The sequence below is a fragment of the Oncorhynchus mykiss genome, chromosome 10 (assembly GCF_013265735.2).
Source record: "Oncorhynchus mykiss isolate Arlee chromosome 10, USDA_OmykA_1.1, whole genome shotgun sequence".
Taxonomy (NCBI): Eukaryota; Metazoa; Chordata; class Actinopteri; order Salmoniformes; family Salmonidae; genus Oncorhynchus; species Oncorhynchus mykiss.
In genome coordinates, this window is record NC_048574.1 from 84,414,881 (window position 1) to 84,431,987 (window position 17,107).

The window sequence follows — 17,107 nt, forward strand, 5'->3', positions numbered from 1 at the left end:
TATACAAACTAATCTACACTGTGGTAAACTAAACTAATATAAACTAAATATACAAACTAATCTATACTGTGATAAACAAACATGGTTTTCAAAAAATAAGTCTGTGGTCACATGGTGGTGGTTAGTGTCGTACTATTGGTTAGACAGTTTCCCCTTTAATGAGGTTGACTGTTAAAACTGTCTCTGACATTAGACTGACTCACACAGAGGCTCCAGCTGTGCAGCGAACAGACACAAACCTACAACTGAGATAACAGCAGACTTTACAACAGTAGAAGATACAATAGCAGAAGATACAACAGTAGAAGATACAACAGTAGAAGATACAACAGTAGAAGATACAACAGTAGAAGTTACAACAGTAGAAGATACAACAGTAGAAGATACAACAGTAGAAGATACAACAGTAGAAGTTACAACAGTAGAAGATACAACAGTAGAAGATACAACAGTAGAAGATACAACAGTAGAAGATACAACAGTAGAAGATACAACAGTAGAAGTTACAACAGTAGAAGATACAACAGTAGAAGTTACAACAGTAGAAGATACAACAGTAGAAGATACAACAGTAGAAGATACAACAGTAGAAGATACAACAGTAGAAGTTAAAAGAGTAGATGTTTGTTTGGGGAGCACAAGCGTAAAAAGATGTCAAAGGGAATCTATGAATACACAAATGGATTTGAAGACGAAGAACCTAATGAAATAGAGACCATGGATATTGATGATCATATTTACAACAACGAAAGACCCATCATGCCCCGCAAGAAGGATGGAGCTGGTGAACAACATTCAGGTAACAGTTTAACCTCGTTTAATGCTAGACACTGACACATACTTACACCGCTACACACACACACACACACACACACACACGGCTAGACCGAGTCAAGACTGAGACCGGGCTGGAGAGGGCTAGACCGAGTCAAGCCTGAGACCGGGAAGAGGGGGCGGGGGGGGGGGCGAGACTGAGTCAAGCCCGAGACCGGGAGGGGGCGAGACTGAGTCAAGACTGAGACTGGGCTGGAGGGGGCTAGACCGAGTCAAGACTGAGACCAGGCTGGAGGGGGCTAGACCGAGTCAAGACTGAGACCGGGCTGGAGGTGGCTAGACCGAGTCAAGACTGAGACCGGGCTGGAGGTGGCTAGACCGAGTCAAGACTGAGACCAGGCTGGAGGTGGCTAGACCGAGTCAAGACTGAGACCGGGCTGGAGGTGGCTAGACCGAGTCAAGACTGAGACCGGGCTGGAGGTGGCTAGACCGAGAGTCAAGACTGAGACCGGGCTGGAGGGGGCTAGACCGAGTTAAGACGGAGACCGGGCTGGAGGTGGCTAGACCGAGTCAAGACTGAGACCGGGCTGAAGGGGGCTAGACGAGTCAAGACTGAGACCGGGCTGGAGCGGGGCTAGATCGAGTCAAGACTGAGACCGGGCTGGAGGGGGCTAGACCGAGTCAAGACTGAGACCGGGCTGGAGAGGGCTAGACCGAGTCAAGCCTGAGACCGGGAAGAGGGGGCGGGGGGGGGGGGGGGCGAGACTGAGTCATGCCCGAGACCGGGAGGGGGCGAGACTGAGTCAAGACTGAGACTGGGCTGGAGGGGGCTAGACCGAGTCAAGACTGAGACCAGGCTGGAGGGGGCTAGACCGAGTCAAGACTGAGACCGGGCTGGAGGTGGCTAGACCGAGTCAAGACTGAGACCGGGCTGGAGGTGGCTAGACCGAGAGTCAAGACTGAGACCGGGCTGGAGGGGGCTAGACCGAGTTAAGACGGAGACCGGGCTGGAGGTGGCTAGACCGAGTCAAGACTGAGACCGGGCTGAAGGGGGCTAGACGAGTCAAGACTGAGACCGGGCTGGAGCGGGGCTAGACCGAGTCAAGACTGAGACCGGGCTGGAGGGGGCTAGACCGAGTCAAGACTGAGACCGGGCTGGAGAGGGCTAGACCGAGTCAAGCCTGAGACCGGGAAGAGGGGGCGGGGGGGGGGGGGGGGGGGGGGGCGAGACTGAGTCAAGCCCGAGACCGGGAGGGGGCGAGACTGAGTCAAGACTGAGACTGGGCTGGAGGGGGCTAGACCGAGTCAAGACTGAGACCAGGCTGGAGGTGGCTAGACCGAGTCAAGACTGAGACCGGGCTGGAGGTGGCTAGACCGAGTCAAGACTGAGACCGGGCTGGAGGTGGCTAGACCGAGAGTCAAGACTGAGACCGGGCTGGAGGGGGCTAGACCGAGTTAAGACGGAGACCGGGCTGGAGGTGGCTAGACCGAGTCAAGACTGAGACCGGGCTGAAGGGGGCTAGACGAGTCAAGACTGAGACCGGGCTGGAGCGGGGCTAGACCGAGTCAAGACTGAGACCGGGCTGGAGGGGGCTAGACCGAGTCAAGCCTGAGACCGGGCCGGAGAGGGCTAGACCGAGTCAAGCCTGAGACCGGGAGGGGGCGAGACTGAGTCAAGACTGAGACTGGGCTGGAGGGGGCTAGACCGAGTCAAGACTGAGACCAGGCTGGAGGGGGCGAGACCGAGTCAAGACTGAGACCGGGAGGGGGTTGAGACTGAGCCGAGACCGGGCTGGAGGGGGCTAGACCGAGTCAAGACTGAGACCGGGAGGGGGGGGGGGGGGGGGGGGAACTGAGTCAAGACGGAAACCGGGCTGGAGGGGGCAAGACCAAGTCAAGACCGAGACCGGGAGGGGGTGGGGGGGGCGAGACCGAGTCAAGACTGAGACCGGGAGGGGGTTGAGACTGAGCCGAGACCGGGCTGGAGGGGGCTAGACCGAGTCAAGACTGAGACCGGGAGGGTGGGGGGGGGGGGAACTGAGTCAAGACGGAAACCGGGCTGGAGGGGGCAAGACCATGTCAAGACCGAGACCGGGAGGGGGTGGGGGGGGCGAGACCGAGTCAAGACCAAGACCAGTAAAATGCGAGTCCAATTCAAGACCATGATTGTAATTTTGTCAAATCACCACCATAATATGAGTTGATGTCCAATATTTCTGTGTTCACATTTCAGAACATCATACAGTTGAAGTCAGAACTTTGCATACACTTAGGAGTCATTTAAAGGTTGTTTTTCAACCACTTTCACAAATTTCTTGTTAACAAACTATAGTTTTGGCAAGTCGTTTAGGATATCTACTTTGTGCATGACACAAGTAATTTTTCCAACATTTACATTTACATTGTTTACATTTTCCAACAATTATTTCACTTACAATTCATTGTATCACAACTCCAGTGGGTCAGAAGATTACACGCAGAAGGGCACTTTTCGGCATTTGCGCGGCAGGCCGTGCAGCTGGGCCAGATCTCCCAGGAAGTCATTGAACGAAGTCTCTCGGGCATTCGGTTGTCGTTTCATAAAATGTTTACATTTTGGTCATTTTTCCGCTTCCAGATGACGAATGGAATCTTATTGCAAATGTATAAAACATCACCAATTACGACACGGCCATTTCTCCTAAACGGAAAAGACTTTGAAGACGGAACTTGGTGAGCATAGGTTTGGCATAATGGGGAGTTGGCCCCGAACACGATGGTGTCGAGGCCTCAACGCTTTTTTTGAGTTAAGGCCATTTTCCTGGGATTAAAGGTCAAAAACGAAAATAGAGCGCTAATTTGACCGCTTCATGTCAAAGTACACGAATCTACAGTGTCAGGAAAAAAAGAAACAGCCATTATTCTATCGTAATTTACGTAATTTGATTTCTGAAATAACACACACTCATTCAACACTCTGTAAATAAGTCAGTTCTTAACGTAAAGACTCAATATACAAATTCAATATTCTGACCCCAAGGAGGATATGTGTTCACTTTCAGCTTCAACCGGAATCTAAATAGTTAAAATAGTGAAAAAATATCAGATATTTTCAAAACTTCACGTGTGATTAGGATGAACTGTAAATCAGTCATTTCTCCCAACAAACGTCACACACACACACACACACACACACACACACACACACACACACACACACACACACACACACACACACACACACACACACACACACACACACACACACACACACACAGCAAGGAGGGAGTGACACAGTGCGGTGCTTAAAGAAACTCAGAGCCTAGGCCGTGCTGAGTTCAACGAGATGCCCTGCTTGACCGTAGCTTGCTCGGTCTGAGCGCAGCGACCGTGAAAAAATAGGTATAAAATGAAGCGTGGCCCTAAAATTTCAGGTGCTTTTGGGGGACAGCGGGGGAACCGTTACGGTTAGAAGCACAGTTCAACTTTAAGAATGTTCATGAGGTCCTCCCGATCTGTGCAAGCTTAACCTTGACTTTGTGGTATTAACCCTTAGCAAACAGTTTGCAATGACTTCTCTCCCCATAGGAATACATTGCCGATAGTGCACGGTGAGTTATGTGGCTCTAGAAGGTTCTCAGACCCAGAAAAAGCCTCGTACATTTGCAATAACTTCAATTCATTTTCACCTTCACGAAAATGACGACATTTAGAAAAGGCCCAGAGTCGCAAGACTAGGTGCATTGAAACTGCCTCGGCCCATAGAGACGGACCCTAACGTTTCTGTCCGATAGCTCATTCAAGGACCCCGTAGCAACGCCTGGAAAATGTGGATTTTCAGCACCAATTAAGGTCGCGGCTCAGGCTCCAAATTACCTATCGAGCCAAAACTTGGGATTCGGGGTCGCCTCAGCTAGGTCTACACATAATGTCAGAACTGAACCCGCAGAACGTAGCTACATTTTGAATGTTTTAATTACGTTTTAAACAGAAAGCTCTGTGAATTTTGGGCCTGCTCTGAAATATGTGATAGTTGGCTTCAAAACAAGTTGGAAAAAGTGGACGTGGTGTCAGTTTGTATCAGTTTGATGTCTAATTGACTGATGGACAGTGACTTGATGGCTGACTTTTGTCCATTTACAATATGTTTAAACAGTGACAAATTTGTGATGGTAAATGCCCATTGAAACATATTGCAAATGCACAGTGCATTTGCAATATGATTCAACAGTGCAAAAACATCACCAAATGGAGATGATGAAATCAACACAACGAGTGATGGAGAGGAACCACTATCACTGCCCGACCATCCCGAGTTCATCGGGCCAGTCAATTTTGCATTTCTGCATAATTTTTGAGCATGTCAAATTTGTGATGGTAAATGCCCATTGGAACATGTTGCAAATAGACAGCCGTGCACCGGGTGATTGGAACGGGTTACCAGAAGCACATTTTTTAAATTGTTTTTAATGCCTTTAGGGGGGTGCAAGTGGTCCACGGTTGGTGAGGGAGCACCCTCCACCTGGTCATTTGGACATTTTTCAAAAAATCGTTAAAAAACAACAGAGTCCCACTTCTCCCTCATTATACATGACAAATAGACCATCTAGGTTGATTCATGGCTTAGCATAGTGCTATATTTCATCTGGGCAGTATAAATGCAATTTGGACATGGTTCATTGACTTTTGGGTTTGAAAACCGACTTCCTTTGATCGTACATAGCAAATGGACATAACATCCTGATTTGGCACTTTCAATACTTTCATATTGCATTTGGACACTTCTTCTGGCATTTGGCAATGGTTCACTGACTTTTGACTTCCTATGATATCATATTGCAAATGGACAAAACATATGCCTTATGGACAAGTTTTTAAAAATATGACAATAAAATATGACAAATGTATGTTCAATAAGAATTTGTTCTTAACTGACTTGCCTAGTTAAATAAAGGTAAAAAAATGTAACTCTGCAAACTCCAGCATTGTCACGCCTGCTCCCTTCTCACCCTGGTGCTCGAAGGCGCCAGGCTCCCCAGCATTACGCACTCCTGCCTTTCCCCGTCCCGCGTATTCCCCCGCTTCTGCAGTGACTGTCGAATGACGTTGTTCTGCCCGTGTGCTGACTCTGTGCCTGTCTTACTTCATGTCTGTTCCTTATTAAATTTTGACTCCCCGTACCTGCTTCTCAACTCCGGCATCGGGCGCTACAAGTGTAGATTTGGCCTTGTGTTTTAGGTTATTGTCCAACTGAAAGGTGAAATTTTCTCCCAGTGTCTGGTGGCAATCAAACAACCAGGTTTTCCTCTAGGATTTTGCCTGGTTAATTCCAGTCTGTTTCTTTTTTTTTAATCCTGAAACTATGGAGAGTGGTACTCAAATGTGTTATGTTTTGGGAAAATCCAATACAACACTTTGTATTCAGGACAACATTTTAATTTCTTTGCCACATTTTTTGCCATATATTTTCTATGTTGGACAGCTTTCTTATTTCCACATTGTCAAGTAGTGTTGAGGAGTAACTACAATGTTGATCCATCCTCAGTTTTCTCCTGTCACAACCATTAAACTCCAAAACTGTTTTAAAGTCACCATTGGCCGTATGGTGAAATCCCTGAGCAGTTTCCTTCCTCTCCGGCAACTGAGTCAAGAAGGACACCTGTATCTTTGTAGTGACTGGGTATATTGATACACCATTCAACGTGTAATAACTTCACCATGCTCAAAGGGATATTCAACATCTGTATTTAAAAAAAAAAACGTATCAATAGGTGCCCTTCTTCTTTGCGAGGCATTGGAAAACCACCCTGGTCTTTGTGGTTGAATCTGTGTTTGAAATCCACTGTTTGACTGAGGGACCTTACAGATAATTGTATGTGTTGGGGTACAGAGATGAGGTAGTCATTGAAAAAAAATCATGTTAAACACTATTATTGCAACTTATTATGTGACTTGTTAAACACATGTTTACAAATGTTTACTCCTGAACGTATTTAGATAATAAGAGGTTGAATAATAATAATTATTATTATATTAATTTGTAAACATTTCTAAAAACATATTTCCAGGAGAGTGACAACAATTTTTTTATTTCATTCAGACTAACACAAAATGGTGGTAAATTCATTTCCGGGTTACCTTGTACCCCTGCACATCGACAATGTATTGTTACTCCCCGTATATGTATTGTTATATAGCCCATGTTATTTTTTACTTGTTAATGCTATTCGTTATTTAATCCTCGTCTGTATTTATATTTATTTCTCTCTGCATTGTTGGAAAATGACCCATGGGTCAGCATTTCACTATTAGCATACGCCTGTTGTTTTATGAAGTACTTAACAAATGGAATTTGATCGTGATTGAAATAGCTTCCGGCAGTCATTTTGGGTGCCTGAACTCATGCATGTTTAAGCAAATATTCTGTTAGAGGTTCTGGAAGTCAAGCAGTAGAACATGTGAGGTTCTGGAACTCAGTTCTGGTGTTCTGTTCCATGTTCCTTGTGTATTTCCCTCAGTGATTCAAAGAGCAACTGGAAAGAAAAACATATGTATATACATTGATCAAGTTCTAATGATAATGATATGTACTTCAGTGTATCTTTGGAGGTGGAAGAGACATTTCCCAACTGCTGCAGTGTGTCTGGGGCTGCTGTGTGTTCTCCTACTGGCTTGGATCATAGGCCTGTTACTCTACCGTGAGTTTGATATGTTCTCACTCAAACATTCTTCATCATCAGTGGTGTAACAACCAGGGTTCTATTACATTTACATTCCAGTCAATTTAATTCAGAAAACACACCAAATTCCAATTCCACACGTTTCTAATTGAAAATGATTCCAGTGTACTTCCTGAATTGACTGGAATTGAAATTGACATCAGTCTGGGTCATGTCTCATTAACTTTTCCACTTTTATCTTGGTTGTTGATTGTATTATTTCACAGAGAGAAACCAATTGACCAGTTTCGACACCCTGACGAAAGAGAGAGACCAGCTACAGACCAGTTTCAACACCCTGACCAAAGAGAGAGACCAGATACAGACCAGCTACAACACCCCGACCAAAGTGAGAGACCAGCTACAGACCAGCTACAACACCCTGACCAAAGAGAGAGACCAGCTACAGACTAGCAACAACACGCTGACCAAAGAGAGAGACCAGCTACAGACCAGCTACAACACCCTGACCAAAGAGAGAGACCAGCTACAGACCAGCTACAACACCCTGACCAAAGAGAGAGACCAGCTACAGACCAGCTACAACACTCTGACCAAAGAGAGAGACCAGCTACAGACCAACTACAACACCCTGACCAAAGAGAGAGACCAGCTACAGACCAGTAACAACACCCTTACTGCAGAAAAAGACCAGCTGCAGACCAGCTACAACACCCTGACCAAACAGAGAGACCAGCTACAGACCAGCTACAACTCCCTGACCAAAGAGAGAGACCAATTACAGACCAGCTACAACACCCTGACCAAAGAGAGAGACCAGCTCCAGACCAGTAACAACACCCTTACTGCAGAAAGAGACCAGCTGCAGACCAATTATAACACCCTGACCAAACAGAGAGACCAGCTACAGACCAGCTGCAACACCCTGACTGCAGGAAGAGACCAGATACAGGCTAACAACAACAGCCTGACCAAAGAGAGAGACCAGCTGCAGACCAGCAACAACACCCTGACTGAAGAAAGAGACCAGCTACAAAAAGAGGCAGAATGTCTAAAACAATCTTTAGTTCAGAAAGGTGAGTGAAATTGGCTAATGTCTGTTCTGTTATCAGTTCACATGACACGTACAAACAGGCAATTCAACTTACATTAAAGGAAATATGTGAGAAAAAAGCGGACTTCCATACCGTCCATTAGTTAGTGTCCCTTCTTCCTTGACTGTCTGATTGATACTTAATTCATTGTTGTATTAACGTGACTAAAGCAAGAAATGTTCAACTTATAGTGTGTCCGGACGGATGGAAGAAGCTTGGTAGCAGTTGTTATTACGTCTCTACTGAGACAAAATCCTGGGAGGAGAGCAGACAGGACTGCAGAAATAGAGGAGCAGACCTGGTGGTCATCAAGAGCGAAGACGATCAGGTGTGTGTGTGACGTAGAGAGAAAAAAAGAGAGAGAGAGATAACGAGCAGTAATGACTATGTTTTAACAATGTTGTCTCTCTCCCACAACTACAGACATTTGTCAATTGGTTATGCGGTGTAAAGAACTATGTCTGGATTGGTCTGACTGACTCTGTTTCTGAGGGGACCTGGAAATGGGTGGACGACACACCACTGACCAGAAAGTAAGACATTAATGAATTCTGTGTCACTATGACATCACTGTCTGGAGTATGAGGTTTGGAGTGGACAGCCTGATTATATGTGTTGTTTCTTCTACAGGTGTTGGAACAGTGGACAGCCTGATTCTATGTGTTGTTTCTCTTACAGGTATTGGAACAGTGGACAGTCTGATTCTGTGTTGTTTCTTCTACAGGTATTGGAACAGTGGACAGCCTGATTCTGTGTTGTTTCTTCTACAGGTATTGGAACAGTGGACAGCCTGATTCTGTGTTGTTTCTTCTACAGGTATTGGAACAGTGGACAGTCTGATTCTGTGTTGTTTCTTCTACAGGTATTGGAACAGTAAAGACCCTAATGGTGGAGGAGCAGAGAACTGTGTGTATTTCTACTCCTGGTCATCAGACACAGGAGAATGGTGGGACTATGACTGTTCCTATAAATACAGATGGATCTGTGAGAAATAGGATTCTTCTGGGTTCTCTGTCTGAACTGGTAAATTGGATTCTCCTTGGTCGTCTCTCTGAACTGCTAACTAGGATTCTCCTTGGTCGTCTCTCTGAACTGCTAAATATGAATCTCCTTGGTCGTCTCTCTGTACTGCTAACTAGGATTTTCGTTGGTCGTCTCTCTGTACTGCTAACTAGATCTCCTTGGTAGTCTTTCTGTACTGCTAAATATGATTATCCTTGGTCGTCTCTCTGAACTGCTAACTAGGATTCTCCTTGGTTGTCTCTCTGAACTGCTAAATATGATTCTCCTTGGTCGTCTCTCTGAACTGCTAACTAGGATTCTCCTTGGTTGTCTCTCTGAACTGCTAACTAGGATTCTCCTTGTTCGTCTCTCTGAACTGCTAAATATGATTCTCCTTGGTCGTCTCTCTGTACTGCTAACTAGGATTCTCCTTGGTCGTCTCTCTTCGGGGCAAAGAGAGGACAACTCGCTGGCACCAATGTTTTCTATAGCACAAAACTCCCATCAGGATGTGTAACAAACAATTTGGCTCCAGTAACAGAGGTGGACGGTGGTGGACGCGGTCCTTCGTTGCTACCGCATTGGGGACCCGCTCAACTGATTCCCCTGGGGGGGGGGGGGGGGGGGGGCACGTCCCCAGTGGCAGTCAGGGGGCCAGCCAACAAATCACACCGTGTCCTGGCCTGTATCCTCTCGGACGGAGCACAGACCCCTTCCCCCGTGCCAAAGCTCTCCCCTCAGCACTTTTCACAAGAAACTGAGACAGGAAGACCTACTTCCTGTCGTCACCAAGCACCGTCTCCAAATCTCATTGTACTGGCCGTTTGTCATACAAGGTCTTTGTCACATCCAGGCGTCATGCCGAGGGCACAGAGCAAAAATATGATGAAAAGGGCAAATATGTTACATGGTAGATACAGTATCTGACATGGTAGATGCAGTATGTTACAATACAGTATGTTACATGGTAGAAACAGTATGTTACATGGTAGATACAGTATGTCACATGGTAGATACAGTATGTTACAAGGAAGATGCAGTTTGTTACATGGTAGATACAGTATGTTACAATACAGTATGTTACATGGTAGATACAGTATGTTACATGGTAGATACAGTATGTTACAAAACAGTATGTTACATGGTAGATACAGTATGGTACAATACAGTATGTCACATGGTAGATACAGTATGTTGCAAGGAAGATGCAGTTTGTTACATGGTAGATACAGTATGTTACAATACAGTATGTTACATGGTAGATACAGTATGTTACATGGTAGATACAGTATGTTACAATACAGTATGTTACATGGTAGATACAGTATGTTACATGGTAGATACAGTATGGTACAATACAGTATGTTACATGGTAGATACAGTATGTTACATGGTAGATACAGTATGTTACATGGTAGATACAGTATGTTACGATACAGTATGTTACAATACAGTATGGTACAATACAGTATGTTACATGGTAGATACAGTATGTTACATGGTAGATACAGTATGTTACATGGTAGATACAGTATGGTACAATACAGTATGTTACATGGTAGATACAGTATGTTACATGGTAGATACAGTATGTTACATGGTAGATACAGAATGTTAAAATACAGTATGTTACATTGTAGATACAGTATGTTACAATACAGTATGTTACATGGTAGATACAGTATGTTACATGGTAGATACAGTATGTCACATGGTAGATACAGTATGTTACAAGGTAGATGCAGTTTGTTACATGGTAGATACAGTATGTTACAATACAGTATGTTACATGGTAGATACAGTATGTTACAATACAGTATGTTACATGGTAGATACAGTATGTTACATGGTAGATACAGTATTTTACAATACAGTATGTTACATGGTAGATACAGTATGTTACATGGTAGATACAGTATGTTACATGGTAGATACAGTATGTTACGATACAGTATGTTTGTATGTAGATACAGAATGTTACATGGTAGATACAGTATGTTACATGGTAGATACAGTATTTTGCATGGTAGATACAGTATGTTACATGGTAGATACAGTATGTTACATGGTAGATACAGTATTTTGCATGGTAGATACAGTATGTTACATGGTAGATACAGTATGTTACATGGTAGATACAGAATGTTACATGTTAGATACAGTATGTTACATGGTAGATACAGTATGTTACATGGTAGATACAGTATTTTGCATGGTAGATACAGTATGTTACATGGTAGATACAGTATGTCACATGGTAGATACAGTATGTTACATGGTAGATACAGTACGTTACATGGTAGATACAGTATGTTACATGGTAGATACAGTATGTTACATGGTAGATACAGTATGTTACATGGTAGATACAGTATGTTACATGGTAGATACAGTATGTTACATGGTAGATACAGTATGTTACATGGTAGATACAGTATGTCACATGGTAGATACAGTATGTTACATGGTAGATACAGTACGTTACATGGTAGATACAGTATGTTACATGGTAGATACAGTATGTTACATGGTAGATACAGTATGTTACATGGTAGATACAGTATGTTACATGGTAGATACAGTATGTTACATGGTAGATACAGTATGTTACATGGTAGATACAGTATGTTACATGGTAGATACAGTATGTTACATGGTAGATACAGTATGTTACATGATAGATACAGTATGTTACATGGTAGATACAGTATGTTACATGGTATATACAGTATGTTACATGGTAGATACAGTTTGGTTGCTCCTTTAGCTTCTATCCAATAACAAACTACTTCCTGCTTATGCAGTTTACCTTGTCAAACACATGATAAAACCAAGAGAATGAAAAGAAAAATAAATATATACAATAACAATACAATGAACTGACATGTCTACTATATACTAGTTGATCCAACATGGAGTCTAGAAGGACTGTTCTCTACTGTATACTAGTTGATCCAACATGGAGTCTAGAAGGACTGTTGTCTACTATATACTAGTTGATCCAACATGGAGTCTAGAAGGACTGTTCTCTACTATATAATAGTTGATCCAACATGGAGTCTAGAAGGACTGTTGTCTACTATATACTAGTTGATCCAACATGGAGTCTAGAAGGACTGTTCTCTACTATATAATAGTTGATCCAACATGGAGTCTAGAAGGACTGTTGTCTACTATATACTAGTTGATCCAACATGGAGTCTAGAAGGACTGTTGTCTACTATATACTAGTTGATCCAACATGGAGTCTAGAAGGACTGTTCTCTACTATATAATAGTTGATCTAACATGGGGTCTAGAAGGACTGTTCTCTACTATATAATAGTTGAACCAACATGGAGTCTAGAAGGACTGTTCTCTACTATATAATAGTTGATCTAACATGGAGTCTAGAAGGACTGTTCTCTACTATATAATAGTTGATCTAACATGGGGTCTAGAAGGACTGTTCTCTACTGTATAATAGTTGATCTAACATGGAGTCTAGAAGGACTGTTCTCCACTATATAATAGTTGATCTAACATGGGGTCTAGATGGACTGTTCTCTACTATATAATAGTTGATCTAACACGGAGTCTAGAAGGACTGTTCTCTACTGTATAATAACTTATCTAACATGGAGTCAAGAAGGACTGTTCTCTACTGTATAATAGTTGATCTAACATGGAGTCTAGAAGGACTGTTCTCTACTGTATAATAGTTGATCTAACATGGAGTCTAGAAGGACTGTTCTCTCTACTGTATAACAGTTGATCTAACATGAAGTCTAGCAGGGTTCACGGGAAGCCAGGGTAGGCTGTACAAAAACATCACTGGCAGGGGAATTAATGATCATCTGGGGGAGGGGGGTCTCCGTTGTGGTATGCTGCTCTGATAGATAGTCCACGGAATTACTCTAGTAACGTCTTAAAACCCTGGTCATGGCGTCCCGACTGTGTATGGAGACCTTCCATAAGCCTCTGAAGTAGCTCCTCATGTTTTTCAATTTGACTCACAACTTTGAAGAGCCGGGCTGAGTCGGCTGGGTGAGTCGTGACCAGTTCATTGTGTAATGACAAAGAGACAGAGACAGATACAGGAGGCAGAAGGTTTGAGTCTCTGATATTTATTGAAATACAAGGGTTAGGCAATGGGCAGGTCAGGGACAGGCAGAAGTTCATAAACAAGGTCAGAGTCCGAAAGGTACAGTGGGGGGAGACAGCCTCGAGGTCAAGGCAGGCTGAATGGTCAGGCAGACAGGCTCGAGGTCAAGGCAGGCTGAATGGTCAGGCAGGTGGGCTCAGTGTCAAGGCAGGCTGAATGGTCAGGCAGACAGGCTCGAGGTCAAGGCAGGCTGAATGGTCAGGCAGGTGGGCTCAGTGTCAAGGGCAGGCAGAATGGTCAAGCAGGTGGGCTCAGTGTCAAGGCAGGCTGAATGGTCAGGCAGGTGGGCTCAGTGTCAAGGGCAGGCTGAATGGTCAGGCAGACAGGCTCGAGGTCAAGGCAGGCTGAATGGTCAGGCAGGTGGGCTCAGTGTCAAGGGCAGGCTGAATGGTCAGGCAGGTGGGCTCAGTGTCAAAGCAGGCTGAATGGTCAGGCAGTTGGGCTCAGTGTCAAGGGCAGGCTGAATGGTCAGGCAGACAGGCTCGAGGTCAAGGCAGGCTGAATGGTCAGGCAGGTGGGCTCAGTGTCAAGGGCAGGCTGAATGGTCAGGCAGGTGGGCTCAGTGTCAAAGCAGGCTGAATGGTCAGGCAGGTGGGCTCAGTGTCAAGGGCAGGCTGAATGGTCAAGCAGGTGGGCTCAGTGTCAAGGCAGGCTGAATGGTCAGGCAGGTGGGCTCAGTGTCAAGGCAGGCTGAATGGTCAGGCAGACAGGCTTGAGGTCAAGGGCGGCTGAATGGTCAGGCAGGTGGGCTCAGTGTCAAGGGCAGGCTGAATGGTCAAGCAGGTGGGCTCAGTGTCAAGGCAGGCTGAATGGTCAGGCAGGTGGGCTCAGTGTCAAGGGCAGGCTGAATGGTCAGGCAGACAGGCTCGAGGTCAAGGCAGGCTGAATGGTCAGGCAGGTGGGCTCAGTGTCAAGGGCAGGCTGAATGGTCAGGCAGGTGGGCTCAGTGTCATAGCAGGCTGAATGGTCAGGCAGTTGGGCTCAGTGTTAGGGCAGGTTGAATGGTCAGGCAGACAGGCTCGAGGTCAAGGCAGGCTGAATGATCAGGCAGTTGGGCTCAGTGTTAGGGCAGGCTGAATGGTCAGGCAGGTGGGCTGGGTGTTAGGGCAGGCTGAATGGTCAGGCAGGTGGGCTCAGTGTCAAGGCAGGCTGAATGGTCAGGCAGGTGGGCTCAGTGTCAAGGCAGGTTGAATGGTCAGGCAGGTGGGCTGGGTGTTAGGGCAGGCTGAATGGTCAGGCAGGTGGGCTCGTTCTTATCAAAATCAATCACTCCCCCTCCTCCCCAACAGACACCCCCCCCCCCCCTCCCCAACAGACCCCCCCCTCCCCAACAGACCCCTCCTCCCCGGTCAGTGTAACAGGAGAGGCCCTTCGTATCTGTTCGTTGGGCGTCAGGTGACCTGCTGTAAATACCATGTTGTCATCAAGGCAGCTTTATGACAACAGCTGAAACTTTATCAAGGCAGCTAAAGCATCAAGGTGCATCTCTTTTCCATAAAATAAACATTTTAATTAATTGGGAAGATAAATCGTTCTCATCAAAATCAATCACTTTTTATGAAAACACAGAATGCTACTCATTACTCCACTCCGCTTAATTTACATAACATCTTCCAAAGCGGAGCACCTGGCTCACGCCCAGGAGGCAGCCCTGCTCCAAGATGAATGCAAATCACTTTTCCCCCCCCGGTTCAAACTCTCCCCACCGGGGTAACCCGGGCCGGATAAACAAATCCCCTCACTGACACACTTGTTGAAATATGCAAGAGAGGGTAACAACACGGTGATGACTGAGACATTCTAGACAGCGCAGGTGAGTGCAGTTAGGGTAGATAGAGCAAAGTGTTGAGTGGTTGCAGTCATACTCCTCCCATTTTTACGCAAATGTATTCATATATGCGAATCTACCACGTGTGTTTATGCAAATCAGGCACATATACTGTTCTTTATGTTAACAGAACTATTTAAATACTATTTATTTAAAATGTGTGAGTGTGTGAGTGTGTGAGTGTGTGTATGTGTGAGTGTGTGAGTGTGTGAGTGTGTGAGTGTGTGAGTGTGTGTATGTGTGAGTGTGTGAGTGTGTGTATGTGTGAGTGTGTGAGTGTGTGAGTGTGTGAGTGTGTGTGTGTGTGTGAGTGTGTGTGAGTGTGTGAGTGTGTGAGTGTGTGAGTGTGTGTGTGTGAGTGTGTGAGTGTGTGTATGTGTGTGTGTGAGTGTGTGAGTGTGTGAGTGTGTGTATGTGTGTGTGAGTGTGTGAGTGTGTGTATGTGTGTGTGTGAGTGTGTGAGTGTGTGAGTGTGTGAGTGTGTGTATGTGAGTGTGTGAGTGTGTGAGTGTGTGAGTGTGTGTGTGTGAGTGTGTGTGTGTGAGTGTGTGTGTGTGAGTGTGTGTATGTGAGTGTGTGTATGTGAGTGTGTATGTGTGAGGTGTGTATGTGAGGTGTGTATGTGAGTGTGTGAGTGTGTGAGGTGTGAGTGTGTGAGGTGTGAGTGTGTGAGGGTGTGAGGTGTGTATGTGAGGTGTGTATGTGTGTGAGTGTGTGAGGTGTGAGTGTGTATGTGTGAGGTGTGTATGTGAGGTGTGTATGTGAGTGTGTGAGTGTGTGAGGTGTGAGTGTGTGAGGTGTGAGGGTGTGTATGTGAGGTGTGTATGTGAGTGTGTGAGTGTGTGAGGGTGTGAGGTGTGAGTGTGTGAGGGTGTGAGTGTGTGAGGTGTGAGTGTGTGAGGTGTGAGTGTGTGTATGTGAGGGTGTGAGGTGTGTAGAATGTAATGTATACCTTGACCCCCCACTGAAGGCTTCCCTGATAACAGCTGGTCTGGGGAAATGACCGAGACGAGGATGGTAACCAAGAACACACACATTTTCAAACTCTCACTTCCTCTTTCTCTCTCTCCTATTCACACACACACCGTTATTACTGGTGAAGGAAGAGAGGCACTACACACAGGACTCCTCAGACACACCCCTTATTACTGTAAAAGGAACAGGACGCACACACACGCACACGCACACGCACACAGACACACACACACACACTTATTACTGGTCAAGGAACAGGGGATTTACACACAGGACTCCTTAGACACACCCCTTATTACTGATGAAGGAAGGGAGGAATTACACACAGGACTCCTTCACACTTCTTATCCTCTGATAAACAGTGAGCTGGTAGTGTTTTGTGCACTTATTGTCTGCCAGCTTGTTTTGATGTAGATAGATAATGAGGAAGAGGGAAGGAGAAGTGAGAGTAATTGTAGACCATAGGCCCTCCCTGAAAAAAGATAGAGACATCTCTGAATAAATATTCTCTCTGGTGTTCATGTCATACAGGAGACAGTAAATATAGATCTCAGGCTCTCTCTGAGAAAGACAGAGACATCTCTGAATAACTATTCTCTCTGGTGTCCATGTCACAAAGGAGACAACAGTT

The 17,107-nt window shown here is 45.3% G+C and overlaps 1 protein-coding gene across 1 annotated transcript; it reads left to right on the forward strand.

The window, feature by feature from the left end:
• The first annotated feature begins 339 nt into the window (after nucleotides 1–339).
• Nucleotides 340–10,130, forward strand: LOC118936847 (C-type lectin domain family 4 member M-like). The gene is made up of 6 exons (XM_036934311.1): nucleotides 340–799; nucleotides 7,350–7,451; nucleotides 7,700–8,509; nucleotides 8,719–8,855; nucleotides 8,951–9,060; nucleotides 9,390–10,130. The coding sequence occupies exons 1-6, from the start codon at nucleotides 652–654 to the stop codon at nucleotides 9,520–9,522; spliced, it is 1,440 nt and encodes a 479-aa protein (XP_036790206.1). The 5' UTR covers nucleotides 340–651; the 3' UTR covers nucleotides 9,523–10,130.
• The last annotated feature ends 6,977 nt before the right edge of the window (nucleotides 10,131–17,107 follow it).